This window comes from Pocillopora damicornis, chromosome 12 (assembly GCF_964200805.1).
Source record: "Pocillopora damicornis chromosome 12, jaPocDami1.2, whole genome shotgun sequence".
NCBI lineage: Eukaryota > Metazoa > Cnidaria > Anthozoa > Scleractinia > Pocilloporidae > Pocillopora > Pocillopora damicornis.
Window position 1 is genome coordinate 5,592,706 of NC_142681.1, and position 20,459 is coordinate 5,613,164.

At 38.5% G+C, this 20,459-nt stretch overlaps 3 protein-coding genes across 4 annotated transcripts; 2 read left to right on the forward strand and 1 right to left on the reverse strand.

The window, feature by feature from the left end:
* Positions 1 to 1,192: 1,192 nt before the first annotated feature.
* LOC113670596 (uncharacterized) lies at positions 1,193 to 4,416 on the forward strand. The gene has a single exon (XM_027186759.2). The coding sequence runs from the start codon at positions 1,946 to 1,948 to the stop codon at positions 3,878 to 3,880; it is 1,935 nt and encodes a 644-aa protein (XP_027042560.2). The 5' UTR covers positions 1,193 to 1,945; the 3' UTR covers positions 3,881 to 4,416.
* Positions 4,417 to 4,595: 179 nt separating this feature from the next.
* Positions 4,596 to 9,345, reverse strand: LOC113670620 (uncharacterized). The gene is made up of 2 exons (XM_027186787.2): positions 9,028 to 9,345; positions 4,596 to 8,433 (listed from the first exon to the last, which is right to left on the reverse strand). Exon 2 carries the CDS (start codon positions 8,392 to 8,394, stop codon positions 6,319 to 6,321), a length of 2,076 nt encoding a protein of 691 aa, XP_027042588.2. The 5' UTR covers positions 8,395 to 8,433; positions 9,028 to 9,345; the 3' UTR covers positions 4,596 to 6,318.
* Positions 9,346 to 10,009: 664 nt separating this feature from the next.
* LOC113670584 (chymotrypsinogen A) lies at positions 10,010 to 16,485 on the forward strand. Of its 2 annotated transcripts, none has more exons than XM_089189560.1 (5): positions 10,010 to 10,302; positions 12,409 to 12,795; positions 13,102 to 13,302; positions 13,886 to 14,139; positions 15,521 to 16,485. In XM_089189560.1, exons 1-5 carry the CDS (start codon positions 10,242 to 10,244, stop codon positions 15,821 to 15,823), a joined length of 1,206 nt encoding a protein of 401 aa, XP_089045686.1. In that variant the 5' UTR covers positions 10,010 to 10,241; the 3' UTR covers positions 15,824 to 16,485. The 2 variants fall into 2 exon arrangements, with proteins under 2 accessions (XP_089045686.1, XP_089045687.1); XM_089189561.1 differs by having other exon boundaries at positions 10,015 to 10,302; positions 13,886 to 14,238; positions 15,521 to 16,339.
* Positions 16,486 to 20,459: the final 3,974 nt, after the last annotated feature.

The following is a 20,459-nucleotide window of genomic DNA, read 5'->3' on the forward strand; positions in this document are numbered from 1 at the left end:
GACACAAAACTAGGAAAACAAATTCACTTCAATTTCGCTAATTAAATATTCCCTCTTTGCATTTAATTGACTAATTCAATTTACTATGGCAAGTAAACTGCTTCGAGCTTTAGCCAACTCTGTCATTTCTTCAACAAATAATAGAAATGAATCCTCACAATCGAAGAAAATATCAATTTAAAAAAGAATCTATGATTTTTGTCTTTCTGTTCCGATTCTTCTGAAACCAAAGGAAGCGGAAAAAACAAGTATAAAAGTTAAACAGGTTAGCCGAGAGCTAATCAAATTTCATCCTGATATTTATCAGGGAAACATCTTTCACTGAAAAGGAAAACTTCCACCTTAACAATGAGAAAAAATAACCTCTCTTTGGCCGATTACCTTTTTTTCAATAAAAAAGGACGAAAAGCTCACACCAGAATCGTTTTCAGTACGCTTTCGTGTTGCTGTGTAAAAACTCCGCTTGACGTTACGGTCACGCAACAAGAATTGTTTACTCAGCCGTTGTAAAAAATTTGAATGAATTACTGTCATTTCAAAACCTTCGCGTGAGGCGCTGTAAAGAAAACCCATGCTGATTCTAACATATTATCAAGGAAAACCTTAAATCCCTCTAACGACATAGTTAAAAGGAAAATCTGAATTATATCACATAGTGAAAAAAACATATGAATTAAGGAGGTATTTGCGGGATTTTTCACGTTTGAAAATACAGCACTTTCCTGCGCGTTGTTTGCTATTTATGAACAACAATAAAGATAAATCATATAGTTTCTGGGAAAGTACGGCACTCACTCTATCAAAATTCGGTGTCATGATCCTTTGAATCGTTTTTCCTTGAAGACCAAAAGTCAGTTTAAAATATCAATTTCACACTTGCTTGCGGGACCTTTCGGGATCGTCGCGGGTCAAATTCGTTTTTCTCAGTTTTCTCAGAATTAAAGCGCTCCGGAAGAAAAAGAAATACATTAAATTTCTTCTATTCTTAGTAGCTTTTTATAGTCAGAAAATAAGCGAAATTAATTTTTCAACTCTTGCCACTCAATGGTCGATATTTCCTGACCGTCGCTCTTAAAGCAAAAAATGGTGCGATTCGTGAATAAATCGCACCAATTAGAGCCAATCAAATTACAGGGACCACCAGTGATTTCAAAATGGGTGTAATAAATAACATAAACACCTTCGTCGTTTAAATTTTATCGTTCATTTCCTTATACGAGTCAGTTCCAGAACATTTTTTGGAATCTGATTATCACGTAGCAGTGTTAACGATTTTCGTCATACCTAGAAAAAGCTTCGTGACCTTTCGATTTCGGTTTTGTTCATTTCGGTTGTGTAATCACGGTCAGAAAAAACTCAATGAAATACTTATCTCTAACAAGTGTTTATGGTTGGCTGAATAAGTTTTCAGTTTCTCCCACAGCTTTTCTTCTTAAATCTTGACCCTAGTTCTCCAAACTTGTCTCTTGTAATCCACGTCAGTGTTTTCCAATCTTAAAACCATACTCGACCGTTTTACCTCAAGCGGAATTTGTCGTTTCATTCGTCGCAAAGTTGATTTGACATCAGCAAACCGTGACTGAATGACTCAAAATTACCTTGAAGTCACTTGTAAATCCTTTGGGCTGCGATTCATCGACTGCTTGATCATTCCGTCGGTGATGCTACGCTAAATTTGTCATGAACATCTATACGCCCGTCAATTACTTATGTTACGTCACAATTACGAAGTAACTAATTACTTCACTGTCATTGTACAGTTCAGACTGGTTGACAATAAACTCACTCAGTCTGATCAAATATCAGCGAAATATCTCTGGAAAAATTCAAACAAACCACGAATAGGTAGTTTTTTAAAAAGGCAGGAAGGGCATTAATTTTTGCTTTCAAGTTTGGCTGAGGTTTGACTTTCCTCCATCAGGTGATCCTTGAAATAAGTCGTGATATGGCAAGGCCTCTCCGTATTCCATGTACTGAACCAGCGGTGTGTCCGTCAGATGAGAAACTTTACGTAATTCACGTTATCATTGAGCCTGGGGAAGATGACCAGGAATGTCGGCTACTCCAACAAGAAGCGGAACAATTGAAGAACTGTTTAATGATTGATCAGCTTCTCCCCGAAGGGAATAGGCAAGGAACAGATGGAAAGAAAACTGTATGGAAGAAGCTCTTGATGCTCGAGTTTTCGTCTTATTGTAAGGACAAAATTGGCGAAATATTAGCCAGGAATGTCGAGTACAACGGTTCACAGTACTGTTTTCTAGGATTTTCAAAGTCACAGTTAAAAAAAACGAAATGCTTTCTCATCGCCGAAAACGACATGCAAATCTATGAAAGAAGAGCAACGTTTGGCAACTTAAGCAAGGGTGTCTCGTTTGCCGAGCGCGTAGCTAAGGTTCAACATATGTTTGAACCCTACGAATTAAGCTTGGAATTAGCTGCGGGCGAGGTTATCTTCGAAACCGAAGACGGGAATCCTGAAGAAATTGGTTTTATGGCGCCTGAACTTGCCAAAAAAATCAATGAAATAGCAGCACTCAATCTTGTTAATGTTCCCAGTGTTGTTGAAGTTATTTGTCCAGGATTTGCAGGTAAACTTCTATTGTCTGACGAAATTCTTGCCAGAACGACCGGTGACGAGCATTCCCACTTAAAGGCCCTTTTCAAAACTTCTGCAATAACTAAGGACCACGGCAACGCACTCACACTGTGTATTGTTGACTATTCCAAACCATTTGAGGTTGGCTACCTGGATATTTTTACTGTGATGCTTCTGCATTGCCAAGGTGTAGAAAGTCGATATCTACTGGAACTTCAAAGAGAACATCATAACCTTCTAAAAACACTGGAAACCAATTTGACCTCTGCGAAGTACTTCCTTCGTGTGAAAGGAAGAAAGGAACTTTTAGCCCAAATAGACAACGGAATGACGCTTGAAGCACGGGGAAAGATTTCCGAAATAAAGGAGGAGGAAATTAGAAAAATGCAAGAGTGCAAAGATAGCCCGGAAGAGATGAAAATCCTTGTGAGTGAGTCGCGCGAAGTTCTGGGAGTTGTCGATCCAGATAATCAGCTTCAACCCAACGAGTGCTTCTTTGCTCCTAACTTGGATGGTATGCTGTCCAATGAAAAGGAACGTTTTGAATCGGCAAAACAGGTTCTTGTAATTCCACAACCGTGCTACTCTGTGTCAGATATCCAAAGGTTCAATCTTTGTCGCCGAATTGAAGCCTACGAGAAATTGAAAGACTGCATTATTTTGCCGTCGCAAACCGGAAAGCGATTTGTCTCCAGAAAGTACATTGTTTGCTGGGATAGTGGTCTCGTGTTTCAATTCTGTTCATTCCCCTGGAAATTTTTCAAGATTCCGAATCAAGTTTCAAAGTTTTTCCTCGGCGCCTTTCAATGTTCGAACGTAAAATTGAGTGGTTCCGAATACACAGAAGTCATGGTCGGTGTAGAAGCTGGAACAAGTGAAGGAATAACGCCGCCCATGACTGCTCTTGAGCCGCACGAAGATGCATCGTTTCAGAAGGAGCTGAAGAAGCATTTCGCTGCATTCAAAAGCAGTGATGACTTGATTTTAAGAGCAAAGTCACTTTTCAAAAAGTTTGCACTTCTCGAAGGATCGACGTCATGTTCAGTTTGTAAGCAACTCGGAACGTATTTATCTCCGAGTTTTGACTGGAATGCTAATAGAGAGAAGATCGACAGACATTTGGAAGATCTCGAAAAGAAATGCGAGAACCTGCATTCCCAGATGGAGAAAAGCAAAGAATCTACAGAGGAAGCGTCTACTCAAGATCTGAAAGGACTACGTACAGCCATGATTAAAAATTTGAATGATTTTATTATGGTCACAACCGGAGGGCAGCGTTAAAACGCTGTTTCTTTTCAAACCGTTTAAGTAAGACTCCGTTTTTATCGATAAAAATGTTGTGACAAACCCCACGAGAAGTTTTCAAATATTTTTTAAAGATGCTGCATGCCTGCATAAGCTGCTGCTTTTGTAATAGTCGTTAAGGAAGGCGCTGTAAGAACCATCATGCTTTCCTTTCTAATCCTTGACGTAAGCCAGTTTATTGTAGAGGCCTGCAAATGGAATAGAAATGCCTGTTGCTACCAAATTTCCCGATCAGTAAGTACACATTACACAGCAGGACATTTTTTTTTTAAAGGAATATCTAGAATCTATATTCTGTTGAGGTCACAAGCCAGTCAAACTCATCATCGATATCAAAGAAGAAGTAGTACCTACACAATGAGCGCGCATGAATCTCCTTTCCTACAGAATGCAAGGGAACATTTTTAATTCAAGACTACAGACGTTGTTATGGTAATTATGAGTGTAGAAATTAGGCCTCTAGAGAAACAAGTCTAAGAATAGCTTTTGGGAGTATGCATTTCGCTCATTTTTGAAGTGTATCATTTTATTTCCTGTCAAAATTGTATCCAACTAACCCTTAAGTTAAGTTTAAGTATTGAAAAGTTTGTGAAGATGCTCGTACCAAAGTACTTCGTATTTTTTCTGTACTATACTTTTTCCTTCTCTCTATAGCGTTATTGCGAAGGCTTGAATGAAGTCATGATGTCAGCTTTCATATCATATCGCAATAAAATTTTGCAATAGCTATATTTTGCGGGTTAATGATTTTTCGCATTTTTTTGCGGGAAGAAATCTTTTTTGATTTTCGATCTCTGCGTCTTTTTGTTGTTGTTGTTTATTGTCCAAGAAGTAGAAAATTGAGAATGAAGGACGGGTGATCTCAATTATCAAGCTCAAACGCTTTCTGTGACAAAATACTGTTATAACATAGCTAGCGGAGCCGCGCAATCAAATTCAGTATACGTAAGCGTGCTCAAAATCCCGATAGTGCACGCTGATAGCGTGAGCAAATGGCTTCGCCAGAATTTTTTTTTTTCGCGCGAGCGGCCTTTGTTAGCGCGGGGAAAAATTATATATTTCGCGACAATAATGGATACAAACAGAGATTCGGCCGACCAGTCCCAAAACGAAGACAATTTTCCGACCTTTCCCCTTGGGTTAGAGTTCTTAAATGAGGCTGAAAAAGAGAAAAACAACGGAAGAGGAGACTCGGCATCAGCGCCGTCACGATTCATGATTACCGCGAACAATCACTTGTCCTACTTCTGATATTGTTGTCCGTTTTTCGCGTCGGATTTGATGCATAATTCCACCGGCTACGTTATAAAACAATTGGTTCATGCTTTTAGCTGTGCACTATCGAGTTATGGAGCGCGTGGGAAGTTTGGAGAGTACGAAAGAAGCGTAAGAGTTGCCCGAGGCAATAGCCGAGGGCAACTCTAGCTTCTTGAGCCAATTATTAATTAGAGGTATGCAGGCATAAATTACCGGGCTCTTGATAGAAGCGGCGAATTTAAGCAGTTGCAATTGAACTTATCACAATGAGCGCGCCTCTACTAATTATATAACAATATGTGCGTTCGAGGTGTAGTCAGTGATTTCGCGGTCTTTGAACATGTAACTGCTCAGTTTATGTTGAAATATTAAAATAATCTTTTTTCAACCTAAAATTATCGTTTCAATTTCAGTATTAAAGTGATTTCAGAGAAATATTTTAAATGAGTTAAGTAACTGTCATACCTTGTTGCCTAAAAGTAAACAGAAACAACAAGACAATCAAGCAAAAAGCCTGCCCTTATATACCTCCCTTCCATACCGAGTTTTTTGAGAGAGGAATCAGTTTATTAGACTGAAGATAGCAAATGTTTAGAGTTGTATTTTACGTCTAATTTTTTTTTCGATGGAGAAGGGGGTGGGGGGGGGGGGAAGGGGGAAACGTCTTTTAGCGGATAGTTCATGGACAGTCAACTAAATCCACCAAAATAACACAATGCTGAAATTTCCCGCAACAAGGAATCTCCTAACACAGAGAATCTCGATAGTCCATTAAACTGGCCTTTATCTAGCCCAAGCATCTAGAATCGTTTCCTTTAACGGCAGATTCCATTGCGAGAAGGCCGGGCTGAGGGCATGAGATGAAGTATTAATCGGAGACGCCAGTGCTTGTGACAAACCGATTTCCTTCCCCAAGATTAAGTCGTCACAACGAAGTTTTGCTTATCTTTGGAAGGAATCGCTTAATCATGCAAATCGTAGTGAAGTTGAAGTGAAATCAGTTGAATATGCGAATGTGCAATATTGGACATTCCCTGAAGATAATGAATTATAGTCTATACACACCACAAAAGCAGTTAAACACTTTTAACAAGTTCTGTTCCTTTTCATAATGATAAAGTTTGGACAATTTAAGGAGTAGCATTTTCGTAATCGAACTATGAAATCTGGGATGCGACAAACGTAGCGCTTTTTGCTTTCATCTTATTCCAGACATCATCGCCAGGTAAAAATGGTGGTTTCTTCCATTGCAAAGAGATTAACAAACGATCGAACGTATCAAGACCGCGAGATGAAGAATGGAGAGGGGTTGATCGCGAACGGTTGGTGAGTCCCTGCATCTCTATCTCGTACGCTTCTTCAAGCTGCCTCAATTGTTTTTTAACTTGATCGTAACAATCGCTCCAGCCAAAGTCTCTGAGAAGAGTCTCCTTGAGCAATTCGCATTCGGTACACGTCGAACCGAATAACGACGCGTACTTAACAAATAGCTCTGAAGCTTTTTGGCGCAAGTTCTCGTATTCTCTAAAATGACTAAAATGTTTAACGAGCGCTTGGTGTGCTTCGTGCTGCTTTTTCCTCGCTTCCGTGTCACTAACAGGCTTCCTCTTCAAACACACGAGGCTGTTGGCGACTTCTGACAATTTTCGAGCTATTTTAGAGGATGTACTGGTTATGTGCCCCATGTAAGGACTGCTAACAAAGAGCGGTATGAGCCCCTGATCCCAGCACACGAAGTACTTGTCACCGCCTACGCGTCCCCCAGCGCATTCATTGGCATGCGGTCGCGCCCCCCTTGTGGGAAACACGATACAATCGTACAGATCTTTGTAAGCTTCCTTTCCCTGAGTAATCTTCAAAACACGAACATCTCCCGCATGATAAGAGGGCCTTCGCATTACAAGAACAAACTCAGAAAATGAGAAGCCATTTTGCTCCGCTTCGTGGAGCGTCGGTTGGAAGAAACATTCGCCATGTTTCAGCTGACCGTACGGATCGCTCACCCCATAGACCACGCGAGAGTCTGGAATCAAAACTCTAAAATCTTGGACTTCATCACTTGTAGCACTGGGATCCTCTACCAAAGTGTCTGTCGTTGTAACATCACACAGAGGTCCACCCATCTCAGGTACTTTGCAGTTTTTCTCTTGTAACTGATAATTATCGCCTTGCTCTTCGTTTTCGCTGACTATTTTACAGTGTTTCATGTTTTCAATTTCTTTTATCTTCAGATTTTGCAACTCTCGCACAACACTGTGCGATAGTCCTTCTTGCTCAAGGGTTTGTAGCAACTCGTCCTTTCCCGTTATACGCAAGAAGTAACCGGCGTATGTCTTGTCTTCCAACCTCTCTAGCAAATCATGATAGTTTCCCTGAAGTGCCTCCAGATATTCATGTGAGACACCGCCTTCGGCCAACAGCATCATCGTTAGTGTGTCCAAATAGCCCAGTGAGTACGGCTGCGAGAAACCGACGATTCCAATCGTGTTCCAATCACTCATAACATTTTGATGGGAGGAAAAGTCCAACATGGAATTTCTAAAGAGGGCTTTTACCTTGAGATTTGGCATATCGTTGAAACGAACCAGAGTCCCTCTAAAACCTTTGAATTTAACTTCAATTACGCTAGGTGCGCATGGAAGGTTGCACAGGTTCTGCACATCCTGAGAGAGTTTACACGACATAAGACCACACCCATCCGTGAACACATATGTACTCAATATGCTTGTTACGTCATCAATGACGTCGTATTCCCCTGGTTTTAGTTCCAAACTACGCTGGAAAGGTGAGAAGAGGAGGGATATCTTTTGAGATCGTTTTGCCACCGGGAAGATGTCATTGAAGTTTTCGAATTTTTCCAGCAAACTGTGCAAGTCAGTCAGCGAAGCATTCATCATGTAGCAAGTGTTGTGTCTAAGCTGGGAGCTCGATTGTCCTAAGTAATAATACTGTGAACCGTTACACTCAATTCCCTTCTTAAGAGTCTCGATTATGAAGTTTTTGTCGTTTGAAGAAAAGGTGACCACCATCAGCTGCTCGAGAACTTCAAGACCCCGTGTGCTCACTAAATAGTGCACTAAAAGGGAATTTTCGACCTTCTTGTATGAAGCAAAACATGGTTTCGTTTCTGTTACTTCTACATGCTTAACGTAGAGAGATGTTCCCTCAGCTTGATTTTGAGACAGTTGCGGACTTGCACCATCAGCGAGAGAAACAAAGAAAGGGAACCCCATGATTTGTTTGTTGCTCTACACGGTTTTGTTTTCAAACACCTGTAAAAATATGATAAAATTTAAGCGATACAATCAGTACTTCTGAAGTATGCATCAGGCTCTGTGCCATAAAGATTGAACCGACATCGTTTTATCATTAAATTTATGCAATCAAAGTAAATTCATTTGAGAAAATTTTCTCTCTCCCATAATGATGATGGAAAAAATAGTGCTTACGACGACAACAATGATGATGAACTTGTATGGCAGGACAATGATCACATTGGTTCAAATGTTATTTACTAAAATTGGCTTTTACAAAGAAAGAAAGATCTCAGAAATATATTGCAATATAAACTTTACTTCAAAAGTGTTAATCGAATTTCAGTCATACTAGATATTTTCTCCATCGGCAGCTGCCAATAGTAGCAGGTAGATAAACCACGAAGATTAATTATAAATAAAATGAAGGAGAGGCCGAGTTTCCAGAGGCAATATTAAAGGAAATGTGTAAGCTTAATGTTAGTATTTCATTGCCTATTTTCTCCATGTTAGAATGAAACTATATTAACCCCTCTACAACGTAAAATCTCTAGTCGTTGAAACTTGGTTTTATGTGGTAAGCAACTTCATGTTAGTGACATTCACACTTACCTTGAAATAAATCCCTGCAAAGGCACACACCTATAAAGCTTTTGTTTCTTAGAGATTGGCAGATTTTGCCCACATTATTTCATAGTAAAAAATTTGAGGAAACAGTTTCGGCAACTGTACACACAAGTGCTTTCTTTGAATTCGTAGCGAACTAAAATTGGAAGTAGTTAAGGGTATATAAAACAGTTTCAGTCTGTCATGTGAGCTTGGTCTTGAACAAAAGCTTGATGTGTTCAACTGCTTCCAGAGTGAAGCTTTCTCCTTGATTTGAGGAACACTTTTTGACTTTCTGTGTTATGGCTTTCTGCCTTAAATATATTCGAGATAATTTCCAATAAACATGTCGATACAGTATTTGAATTTTAATAAGTCTCTTCAACAGGTATGCAATTGTAGATAATATGTTTGTTTTGATTTAGATCAGTTTGCATCTATTAATATTTAAGTGCACACAAAATCTCGCATTCGTTTATGACAAAAACATTAATTCAGCTTTTTCTAACATAGCCATTGGGAACAGTTCATACGACATGCACAGCTGGTACTCGGTAGTCCTATGCACTTTTTTTATAAAATTTTCTACTGTACTTTTTGCATTTCCTAGAAATTCGCAGCCAGCTTTCACGACTCAGCCATCTCAGTTGTGTAAACCTCTTTTCCAGGATCCTCTTTCGAGAACCGTGAGAACGAGGCTAGAGTGGCCTAATACTTTGGCTTAAGTCCTTTAAGATTCTCCACTTCCGGTACCTTTCCACTTCCAGCTAAATTAAAACAACAGTATATGACAAGCTCACGAAAATATATAGTCTTTTAGTCAGAAAAAGTTACCATGAAGGATTCGTTGAAATTGTTAGAGAAAGTCATGTTTGTGAATGCTTCATGCTTCTTCGTAAACAACGTTTTTTTTTGCCATGTCATTTTCATTGTTTTGGAAACTGAAAGGCTTTTGTTTTTAGAATTACGTGTTTTGAATAGAAGTTCTATTTCAGTTTTTCTCAGAACGGTTTAAGGTCAAGTAGGTCAAGTAGAACCTTAAGGAACTGAATAACAACAGTATATGATTCATATCAACTGAATCAGCTCAGGTTACACGTAGAATTAATCAGTTCCAAAGTTGTTGACGTATATTCCTGTTGAAGCTGTTTGCTGGCTTTGGAGGCGGTTAAGTTGGTGTTTCACAAACGAAAAACGACTCACGGAAATAGGAAATCGTGATGTTTCTGGCTTATCTTTTAATCCGGGTTTTGTTCGTGTTTGCAGTGACGCAGTTTGTCAGTAAGTGGGTTCTCGTCAATGCGCTAGTTTGGCAGATACATTTGTTGCATTTAAGTTACGTGAAATGTATTGAGAGGTGTTACGTACAGTACATTCAAACACCCCCTTAATGACGGGGTAACGACTGAAAAGCCAGTAGACTGTGCTAACGTCACATGACAATGACTGTTGCTCGTGACATGGACAAAGAGTCTTTGTTTATGGAATGAAAACACAAAGATTTTTTTTACTTTGCAGGTTTCTGAAACTAAATTTAGGTTCACAGTTTCTTTTTTGTGTGTGTGTATTCACCCATGTGTTTATTTTTCGATTTTTGAAATTCTGCACATTAAGCTCTCAATCTTGTTACAGTTGTCTCCAAATATTTCGTGGAACGTGTACAGTCTGTTATTTTTTCGTTTGTTAACAATGCATTTCCTACACTTTTGTCTACAAATGAACTATTTGAATGTATGACTAATTTACGAGTTGTTTTGATGATATCTGAAGGAAGTAGAGTACGTGTTAGTTTTGGATCGGACTTTTAACATGCTGGTATTCTTTTAGACACGAACAAAAGAAGTTAATTTCATGCAAAGGACAAAGTCCTACTCTTTACTTTAGACTTAACATTAACATATAAAGATTAAGGTTGATCATGAAGTTGACTGTAGGTTATTTGCATCTCTTCAGTGTCTCTTGAGGCATAACTTAATTTATTCAAAGCCACTAACCAACGGATGAAATTAGCCCTTAGTCGTTGATTTTATCCTTACAAGTTTGATGAAGAGATTAATCAAAGTGCTCTGTGAGCAAACTCGTGAATTGACAGATGATTATTTGGATTATGTTTAATGTTATCTGGTTTAGGAAATTTTGTGGTTGATTGTCATATTTAGAGTACGAGCAGTAGTTCAGTGTTTGCTAATGTAGCAAAGAAACAAAGTAACGTTGGGATAAGAAGGCATTACAATTGAAATGATCATGCTATTGCATTTGACAAGGGTGGATGATGTAATGTGTTTTTAACGTATATCATTTCTGTTCCTGGTTCAAAAGAAAAGGTTGGAAGTAAATGTGGGTGAAAAGTGAAATTTACTGTCTATCACTCGTAAATATTAGAAAATCAGGGCAATACTGTCTTAATGAAAACATTAACGATTCCCTCTTTATGAAATGAGACAAACGGGAACGAGTTTTAAGTGATATACCTAGGCCAAGACTGCCACTGTCATTTTGGATCTCCGCCTGGGTAGATTTTAGTCACGTGCTAGGCAACGTACAATCAATAACAAGATAGAATTTCATTTCAGGCCTATTTATCAATTTTGTGGTGTATAACTTTCGAATTTTAGTACGTAATATGTATTTTGAATCTTCAAATTGTCTTGAAACTTAAAAGAAAATTGTTCTTTAAAAATTCACTGAACTGTAGCTAAAATTGTTTGTTTAGGTGTTATTTGATTTTCGTGTTAACTTGTAATTTCGTTAGTCGCCGGCATCTTCTGTTGCTTCACACAGGAAAAACACACGATACGAAACGTAATGATCGATTTTGTCCTCAATCTCACGCCGTAATAGAAAAAGCTTTTGAACATCTGTAAACTCCGAGCGCTTCGCAGTAAGTAACATTTTCAATGAATCTTCGGATTGTTTTCAAGTGCAAGGATTGTAAATTACAATTTTATGAAAAACGAAGATTGTTCTGTTATTTCAGTGTGAATCCTTGCATGCCTGCCAGTCGCTGGCGCCGCTTGTTGAAACTAAAACGAAAAAAAAACTCTTTTAAGATTATCATTGGCTTCTTTGTCACCCCACCACTATTCTTAGCAACAAAGGTTGCCATTTCGTTTGTTTATTGCTCGCCAAAAACTATCAAATGCACTCAAAAGCCTAAAATCGAAAAAAAGTTTACAGGAATCGACCAATCGAGCGAGCGAGCGAGCGAGCGAGCGAGTGGTATTCCCCCACATCGTATCTACAACTCGCTCTTGCGCATGCGCGCAATTCACGAGTTAAAAAGGACCTGATACTCAGCCTGCTATGTTCCCTAGCTAACCATTGCAGAAACGTAGCTAGTATTTCAGAAGTATTCCTTATATTGAAACTATGCACAATCACTTTTAGGCTCAGCAAACGCCCGAAATCCAAATAGATGCGACTCTTCACTGCAACAAAGTAACAACAAAGTTATTGTGAGCTGGTTTATCAACATCAGGGCTTTTACCCCTGATCCTTATACAGATATATGTTTTGGAAAGGCCTCTAAAGGAAACCCCTTTTCGATCTTGTGCTGGAAGAAAGCTGCAAACTCCTTTACGTTGTCGTCCTGTGACTGGTGTAAGACCTTCGTTACAAATCCGCAAGCACTAGAGCAGCCTGATGGTTCTGTCCGGGTGTCCGTGGAGGTGGCCCTGGAAGGAAATTTTGGCCAGTTGGTATATTGGTATATAGTTTGGGACGGCGAACATAACAGGTTAATCAATGAAATGCTCTTCTGCATCTATAGAGTAGGTATGATGTCATTGAAAAATTGATTCCGTGTTGCGGTGTGCTGTTCTGTAACACATCACAGATCACGTTAAAATGTGGTACTGCGCACTTTGTTGTATGTTATGGTATAATATTGAATGGGGAAGGAGGGTATTGTGGCGAAATGTATTTCATTTTAGATTTCGTTTCCATTATTCAGCCAATACCCCATTAAAAATGACAACGAGGGTGTAAGGTGTCAACTATGCTTGCCGCAGATTGCAGGCTGTTCTCATCTTCTGACTCATCAATCTTTAACCTTTGGTTATTTGGTTGTTTATTCCACAGAAAGCTTTAACTGTGGCAAGAAACCACCTCTTCCTAGGATAGTTCACGGAACAAACACCATCCCAGGGGAGTGGCCTTGGCAGGTGTCTCTAAAAAATAAGGGACACTTTTGCGGTGGCTCAGTAATCAGCCCGCGATGGATCGTGACAGCGGCTCACTGCTTTGACGGAGAGGATCCAAAAAATGTCAGCATTGTTGCAGGTGAGACTAAGCTCCTTCCAGCTTTTAGAGTAGTTTTCCCCTGACTAAGTAATGCAGGATTGGGTCGGTTTTTCTTTAGTTCTTTCTATGATTGATCTACAAAAATCGAGCCACCTTCTCGACCAATTAGATGCAAAACTGCTCCAGACAGTTTGCTTGCTTTAACCTTTACACCGTAACAACGGTATGCACGCACATCTTCTATACTTTCCTTTATACATTTCCTAAAGAGCTGTCAAGGAGAATTTATTTAACAATCAAGACCTTTTATAGTTGATGATTATCTTCTGTATTCTTGTGATCTCAATGCTTGATTCAGGGGTGATATTGTATGGAGAAATTTAACGCTAGTCACTTTTAGTGGTTAATTAGGAGGCTAAAGTTAAATTGAGTTACCATTGGCTCCTTGTGCCGTCAACCATCCTTCTGATTGGCTATTGTGATTTCCGTTACTTTTGATTTTGGGTTTACATACGTTTTACTGTTGCCGTCACGGATAGCTGAAATGAATCTATTTACGATGTAGGCAATTACCTAAACAAGCCGGTTTGACATGTTTTCTACTGCTTCCAATTGAAAACAGGTAAATATCATATTTCAAGAACAAACGGTTTTGAGCAAGAACTTCGCATCAAAAGGCTTTTCAAACATCCTCGATATAACGTGACCTGTAAGCTCAACTACGATGTGGCACTACTGGAGCTGAACGGAACCCTAAAGCTTAACAACAGAGTGGGGTCTGTGTGTCTTCCCGACGCTGAATTTGATCCTGGCACCATCTGCTACATCACTGGGTGGGGAAAAACATCGGAATATAGTGTTAACAGAGGGGCCAAGGTACTTCAACCATTGACCATTAACAATAATCAATACATGAATTTCAGTATAGACGGGTATCCAGACAGGTGACAAAAATTGAGGAAACTATCGGCCAGGGTATGTTTTTGGTCTTAGTCATTAAATATTTTGCTCGCACGCGATTGGTCTAAAAGCATCACGTGACCGAATATGCCCCAGCTAAAACTGGGGAATATCCGAGGAGATACCGTAAGTGATATTCCCCAGTTTTCAAAACCTTGCGTCTTCTTCGACAACAGCTTTCGTTTAAAATTGAATTCAAGATTATAGAGCGTTTAGCCACTGTTACAGAAAACGAGACATGTTTGTTCGTTTATGAAGACTAAAGAACATTAAAAAGTTAACATCTCACTTAACAAACAGTATTTTTCTCGCGCGTTACAAAATTATTCGAAGGATAGTAAACACGTTTAATATGGTCGTTAAATATGGTCGCTTATTTGTCCTTGGACATTAACTGTTTCCCTAAGCTGACAGTTTTCCTCGAGGTTCGCTCTCAGAAAATATTTCGGATTTAGGAACAAATGTTCTCGTCAAAAGGAAGCCATTGTTTATTTAACCGCAACACCAGGAACACTAATAGATTCAAGGGAAATGTAGGTATAAGGGCATGTAATATATACGTGGGTATCATACACCGAACGACTTGGAGGATATATCTTATATTTATATCTGTGAAACAAAATTAGTAAAAATAACCCCCCCCCCCAAAAAAAAAAAATTTGATTATCAGTTAAAGACAGTAAAAAATTTCAGATCCTGACTTTCAGAGAATTGAAAAAAATTAACTCATGTCATTTTAACCATTTCCAAAAGAGGAGGGGGACCGTAGCTTTAGCGGGAGTGCTAACACAGCACGAGTCCTTCGATAACAACTGTGGATATCTTCCGTCGGAAAGTATGTGAACAAAACTCACAGCTGATCTACAACCCCCTTCTTACTCCTGTTTGTCTTCAAAGGCATCAAAGTTTCCAAATTTTTAACTTTGTGTTGGGATAGGGAAAGTTGGGAATGGGGAAGGGGGGGGACTGGTGAGGTGCGATGATAGCGGAGAAATCTCACTCTATACATCACGGCTAAACTGGCTAATCGAATTACTCGAACCTTTCTTAAAATATTCTCCTGACTCTGATGATGACTTCCGCTCAGGCTGTCGAAACATCGGTCACTACTACCGACAACAGTGCTTCTCAGAACAGTACACTCACCCGGACGATCAGACTACACCATCACATACCTCACTCTCTCCAGCATCATCGTTTTAAAATATAATATACACGTTTTTCTAATTCTTTAGTACTCTTCCGAATTCTTATTTCGAAATTCTCCTTTTTACCATCGTTCTAACTTACCTTGCAGATTTTGAAAAAGGCTAAAGTTCCTCTCGTGTCGCGTGATATCTGTAAGAGGAGCTACAAGGACTACCGTTATTCAGGCTTCTGCGTCACAAAACGCATGCGCTGTGCAGGCTACGCTAAAGGGGGTGCTGACGCCTGTCAAGGAGATAGCGGAGGACCGCTGGTCTGTCTTAAACACAGGAAGTGGCATCTAATGGGCATCATCAGCTGGGGTGTTGGATGTGGACGAGTGGGACGTTATGGAGTGTACGGTGATGCTTTGAAGCTCAAGCACTGGGTGCAACAAGTGATACAAGATTCGTAAAAATACAAGCCATCAGGGATCAGGTTTTCCTAGTTGCTCCAATAATTAACGTTTCCGTGGATGGTATCGTCTGGTAATTTCAGTCCTATTGTGGATTAGCCATGACCTTGATTTTGAGTCATATTCAAATCGGTGGCCTTTGAGTGAAGTTAATTTGAGATTTTAGGCATGTGTGATTAAGGAAGTCTTGTCGTTTTAGTTCAAGTGGAAATTCTGCAAACGACTTGTAGGTTTGCTGATATGGATTTAATCGACCAAAGGGAAATAGATAAGCTAGCTGTTGCAGTTATTTTGAAGTGTTTTTGGAGTATATAAATGATCCTGGACGTTAAAAAATAGTTGCTGTAACGTTTCCAGAATTAAGTCTACTATAAGTTTAGATATCACTGACGAAAATTGTTCACACAGAAATCGTTTGAACTCATCTTTAGGAAGAAACACCAAGTTTTACCAAGCACAGCGACTTTCTACATGATTGAATTACTCAGTTGTATATAAAACTCGTTTCATTTCTGACCTGTTCAGTTTTGTTTGATTGTTTTTTACCCTGGATACATTTTCAACATAATCAATAATTTTGGGAGTTTTCTAATGATTTTGGTTTTCTTTTCTTCCTCTGTCCTTGTTCAGCGTTTATTAAAGCATACCCCTCCATTGAGAAACGTTTCCAAATTCCCTTGGCCCGGCTCATTTTTTTAGAATCTTGGTGTACTTGTTCCTTGAAGTATATACTCCACTTGTTACATATAATCTTAAAATTTGCTTTCCCACAGCTCAGTGGGTAGAGCGTTGTACCGCAAATGCGGTCCCAGTCAGGATGGAAATCCTGTTCCGGGGAACTTGCTGTTTCTTTTTTTTTTTTTTTTTTTTTTTCCGATAATAATGTGGTCCTTTTTCCATTTTATACCAAGCTTATAAATAGTCCGGAATGTATTTTATATTGGTCTTTTCACATTATGTCATTAGTATAGGTTTTCTTCCAACTATTTCCAAGTTTACCCTTTTCCTACACTTTAAAGTAAGAAAAGCATACATCGGAACGCTGCCAAATTATAACATAATTTAATAAAACAACAAGGCTTTTTGAGAAAATGTCATATTTTGGCCATATAGGTCATTTTTCCTTATACTTTGTGTGCAAGTTTTCCTTGCAGTATGTGCTCCACTTGTTACTAATAAGCTTAAAATTTCCCCGCAGCTCATTGGGTAGAGCATTGTAGCGCGACAGCGGTCCCAGTCAGGATGGAGATCCTGTTCTGGGGTAGAGGTCGGTTTTTGTTTGTTTGTTTGTTTGCTTCTTTTTTTTTAAATTTTTTTTTTAATTTTTAAGGATGATGGGGTCTTTTCCCACTTTATACTACACTTATAAATAGTCTGGAGCGTCTTCGCATACTCGTCCATTAACTTTGTTTTATTAGATTGGTCTTCCTTTCACTTATTGGAAAGTTTACCCTTTCCCTACACTATTTAATCGAGGACTTGCATCAGAATACTGCTGAATTGAATATTATAAATCAAACAACTGAGTCTTTGTAGTAATGTCTTTTTTTGGTCAAAGAACTGAGTTTTCCACACAATCTTTGTGCACTTGCTCCTCGCAGTAGGTGCTCCAGTCGTTATATTTATTCTTAAAATTCACTCTCCATTCATGGCAAGTTCTCCGCAGCTCAGTGGGTAGAGCATTATACCGCGAAAGCGGTCCCAGTTAGGATGGAGATCCCGGAAGACTTGCCGTTTTTTCATTTTTAAATTTTCTATTTCGATGATTCGTTTCTTTCCCTTTTAATACCAAGCTTATAAATGATCTGGAGTGTCTTTGCATACCCATCTTTTAACTTAATTTCATGAGAATTGGTTTCCTTCCACTTATTGGCAATTTTACCTTTTTCCTATGCTTTGATAGTGAACAAAAACGTGCAGCGGAATACTGCTGAATTATGACATAGTTAAAAGCTTTTGAAATAATTTCATTTTTGGGTCAAATCACTTTGTTTTCCGCAGAATCGTAGTGCGCTCGTTTCTAGAAGTATGTACTCTACTTGTTACATGTTATTTTAAAATTTACTCTCCATTCATGGCAAGTTCCCCGCGGCTCAGTGGGTAGAGCATTATACCGCGAAAGAGGTCCCAGTCAGGATGGAGATCCTGTTCCGGGGAACTTGCCGTTTTTTTTAAATTTTTTTACTTTTTTTTTTTTTCAATCATTTGTTACTTTTCTTATTTTATACCAAGCTTACAAATAGGCTGGAGTGTCTTCGTATACTCTTTCTCTTTTCTTATTTTATTAGACAAGGCTTCCTTCTACTTATCGGCAAGTTTACCCTTTTTCCACACTATTAAAGTCATGACATGCATCGGAATGCCGCGGAATTTGAGCATTGTTAAATCAAACAACAAAGATTTTGGTGATGTTTTCGTTCTGTAGGTAAGTGGACGTTTTGAGTCAAAGAACTTTTAGTTCAGGATGTTTTCACATTTGATTTTAGCACTATGTAGCCCACTTGTTATGTATGAAATTAGAATTTGTTGTCGCGTGAAGCCTCGTTTTAAAATATGCTATGAATTGAAAACTGTCTTTAAAAAACCGACAGATAAAGGGCCTCTGCAAAACTCTAACATTCTCTTAAAAAGCGTGCAAAAAACAAACGAAACCACACCTAAAATTGTGACGTATTTCCTGTCTGTTGGATGTACATTTTTATCCATATTCATGAACAATTTTCATCTTGCACCTCATTACAAACTGTTAGCGGCCACGTTGAGATGCCAGGCGAAGCAGTTCCTATCCGATGTGTATCTTTCACAAAAGTTTGAAGAAAAAGCATGGTTACTGCTCTGAACGTCAGAAATTAAGCAAAAGGTGAGTAACTAATTGCACATAGGACTTGTACGCTTAATTTAAGAGGAAACTAGTGGTAATGTACGAAGTTGAAGGACGCCATGTGCGTTAGGGATTTCGTCAAGAAACATTTTGGCCTTGCCAAATTATTCGGAAAGCAGCAAGTAGACTTGGGCAAAAATATTTTTATAACAGAGTTTTCATTTTTATTTCGTTCATGACCTTTAGAGCCAAAACTACGTTAAATATATACTATCAGTTCAATCACAACTTGACTTCAGAGTCCATAAATCGTTTAATATTCAGGGATAGGACATCACACTTGTGCCATATAACGTGGCGGGAATAATCAAGGAATTTCTTTCATCTTTCCATACGTTTTCTTCTCCAAGCCAATCTAGTGTTGAAAGTCGCATTTAAAATGAATATAACTCGTAGAAGTAATGTCATAATTTTAAGTTTGCTTGTTATGATGCTAAATATCTTTTTAATGTTTCATGCTCAGATACAACTCTCAGTGAAGACAGCAAGCTGAACAAGCCAAAGAAGTAGAATTTATAAGCGAGGAATAATGGATTGTCAAGTCAAGCAATGGCGGAACGTCGTAAAGATAAGAATATTGATTAACTAAATCGCTAAAATATCCGATAAAATGGTGGTTTGAATACCAAGAGAGCATGCAAAATACTGAGTTTGTACAAACATTTTGCCAAATCTGCTGATTCATTGAAGAAAATAAGATGTAAAACTTGTGATGGAAGAAATTCTGCTAAAGTACAGAAAGAAATTATTGCGTAGTCAAATTTTTTTTGTCTGTATTAGACAAGAGGCTTTTCGCTAAAATTTTCGTGCATTTGTTGTCAGGGTTCCCCCAAAAAATTGCAATTCAACTTCTCATATGTATAACCCACCATTTTAATCGGGTATAAGGCGACATGAGGTCCTCATAGCAAGTGGCACTGTAATCTAAGCTCTTAGTAATTGAGTACGATAGACTGACTTGATGGATCGTCGTTACAGTAATCTGCACTATGTCTTCGGCGGTAAGTTTAATCAATCTTAAGCGACCGAAAATTGGGACACCAAATTTAACTCGTTAGTCTCTCAGTCTGCCAACAGTGCCACTTGATTTAGAAAATAGAATTAGTAAATATTTTCAATCTTAGTTCTCAAAAAGCAATTGTTGGTACACTTTGTTCTCTGTGATATTTGGTACAGAAGGCGTTGTGGCAAACAAAACCTTATGCGTAAAATTCATTTTCACTCTAACTTTTTTTAAAAAGCTTATGTACCCTGATATGATAACTGAGGCTTTGAAAAGTGGCTGCTATCTGCGTATTCTTTGTTAAAAGTACGAAAATTTGACATGAACACAACGTGAGAACACTACTACCAGTAATAATCGTTGAATGAAACTTGCACTGAGGGACAGGAAATTTAAATTCGAATTTTACATTATAAGATCTCGTATGAGGTGCGTTTCATGCAATTGACAATCTCATTTACAAAAAGGAGAGGAGAAAACTCGCTTTCTTTTTCGATTAATTTAGAATTTCCTCTCTGCAAATTTGAACCATCATCAAGAGTTATTTTCCTCGCGTGCACGGAAAATTAATGTAACTCAGTAGTTTTCTATTTTCTTTTTCAAGCACTCAAATAAAATAGATTATGCTTCAAAAACATTTTGACAGTTCTCCAAATTCGAAAACGAAAAACAAACTTTACGATGTTAATTCGAACTTAAAACAATAGCTGAAGGAATTGTCCAAATTATTAAAAAAATTACTTTGCACCGCG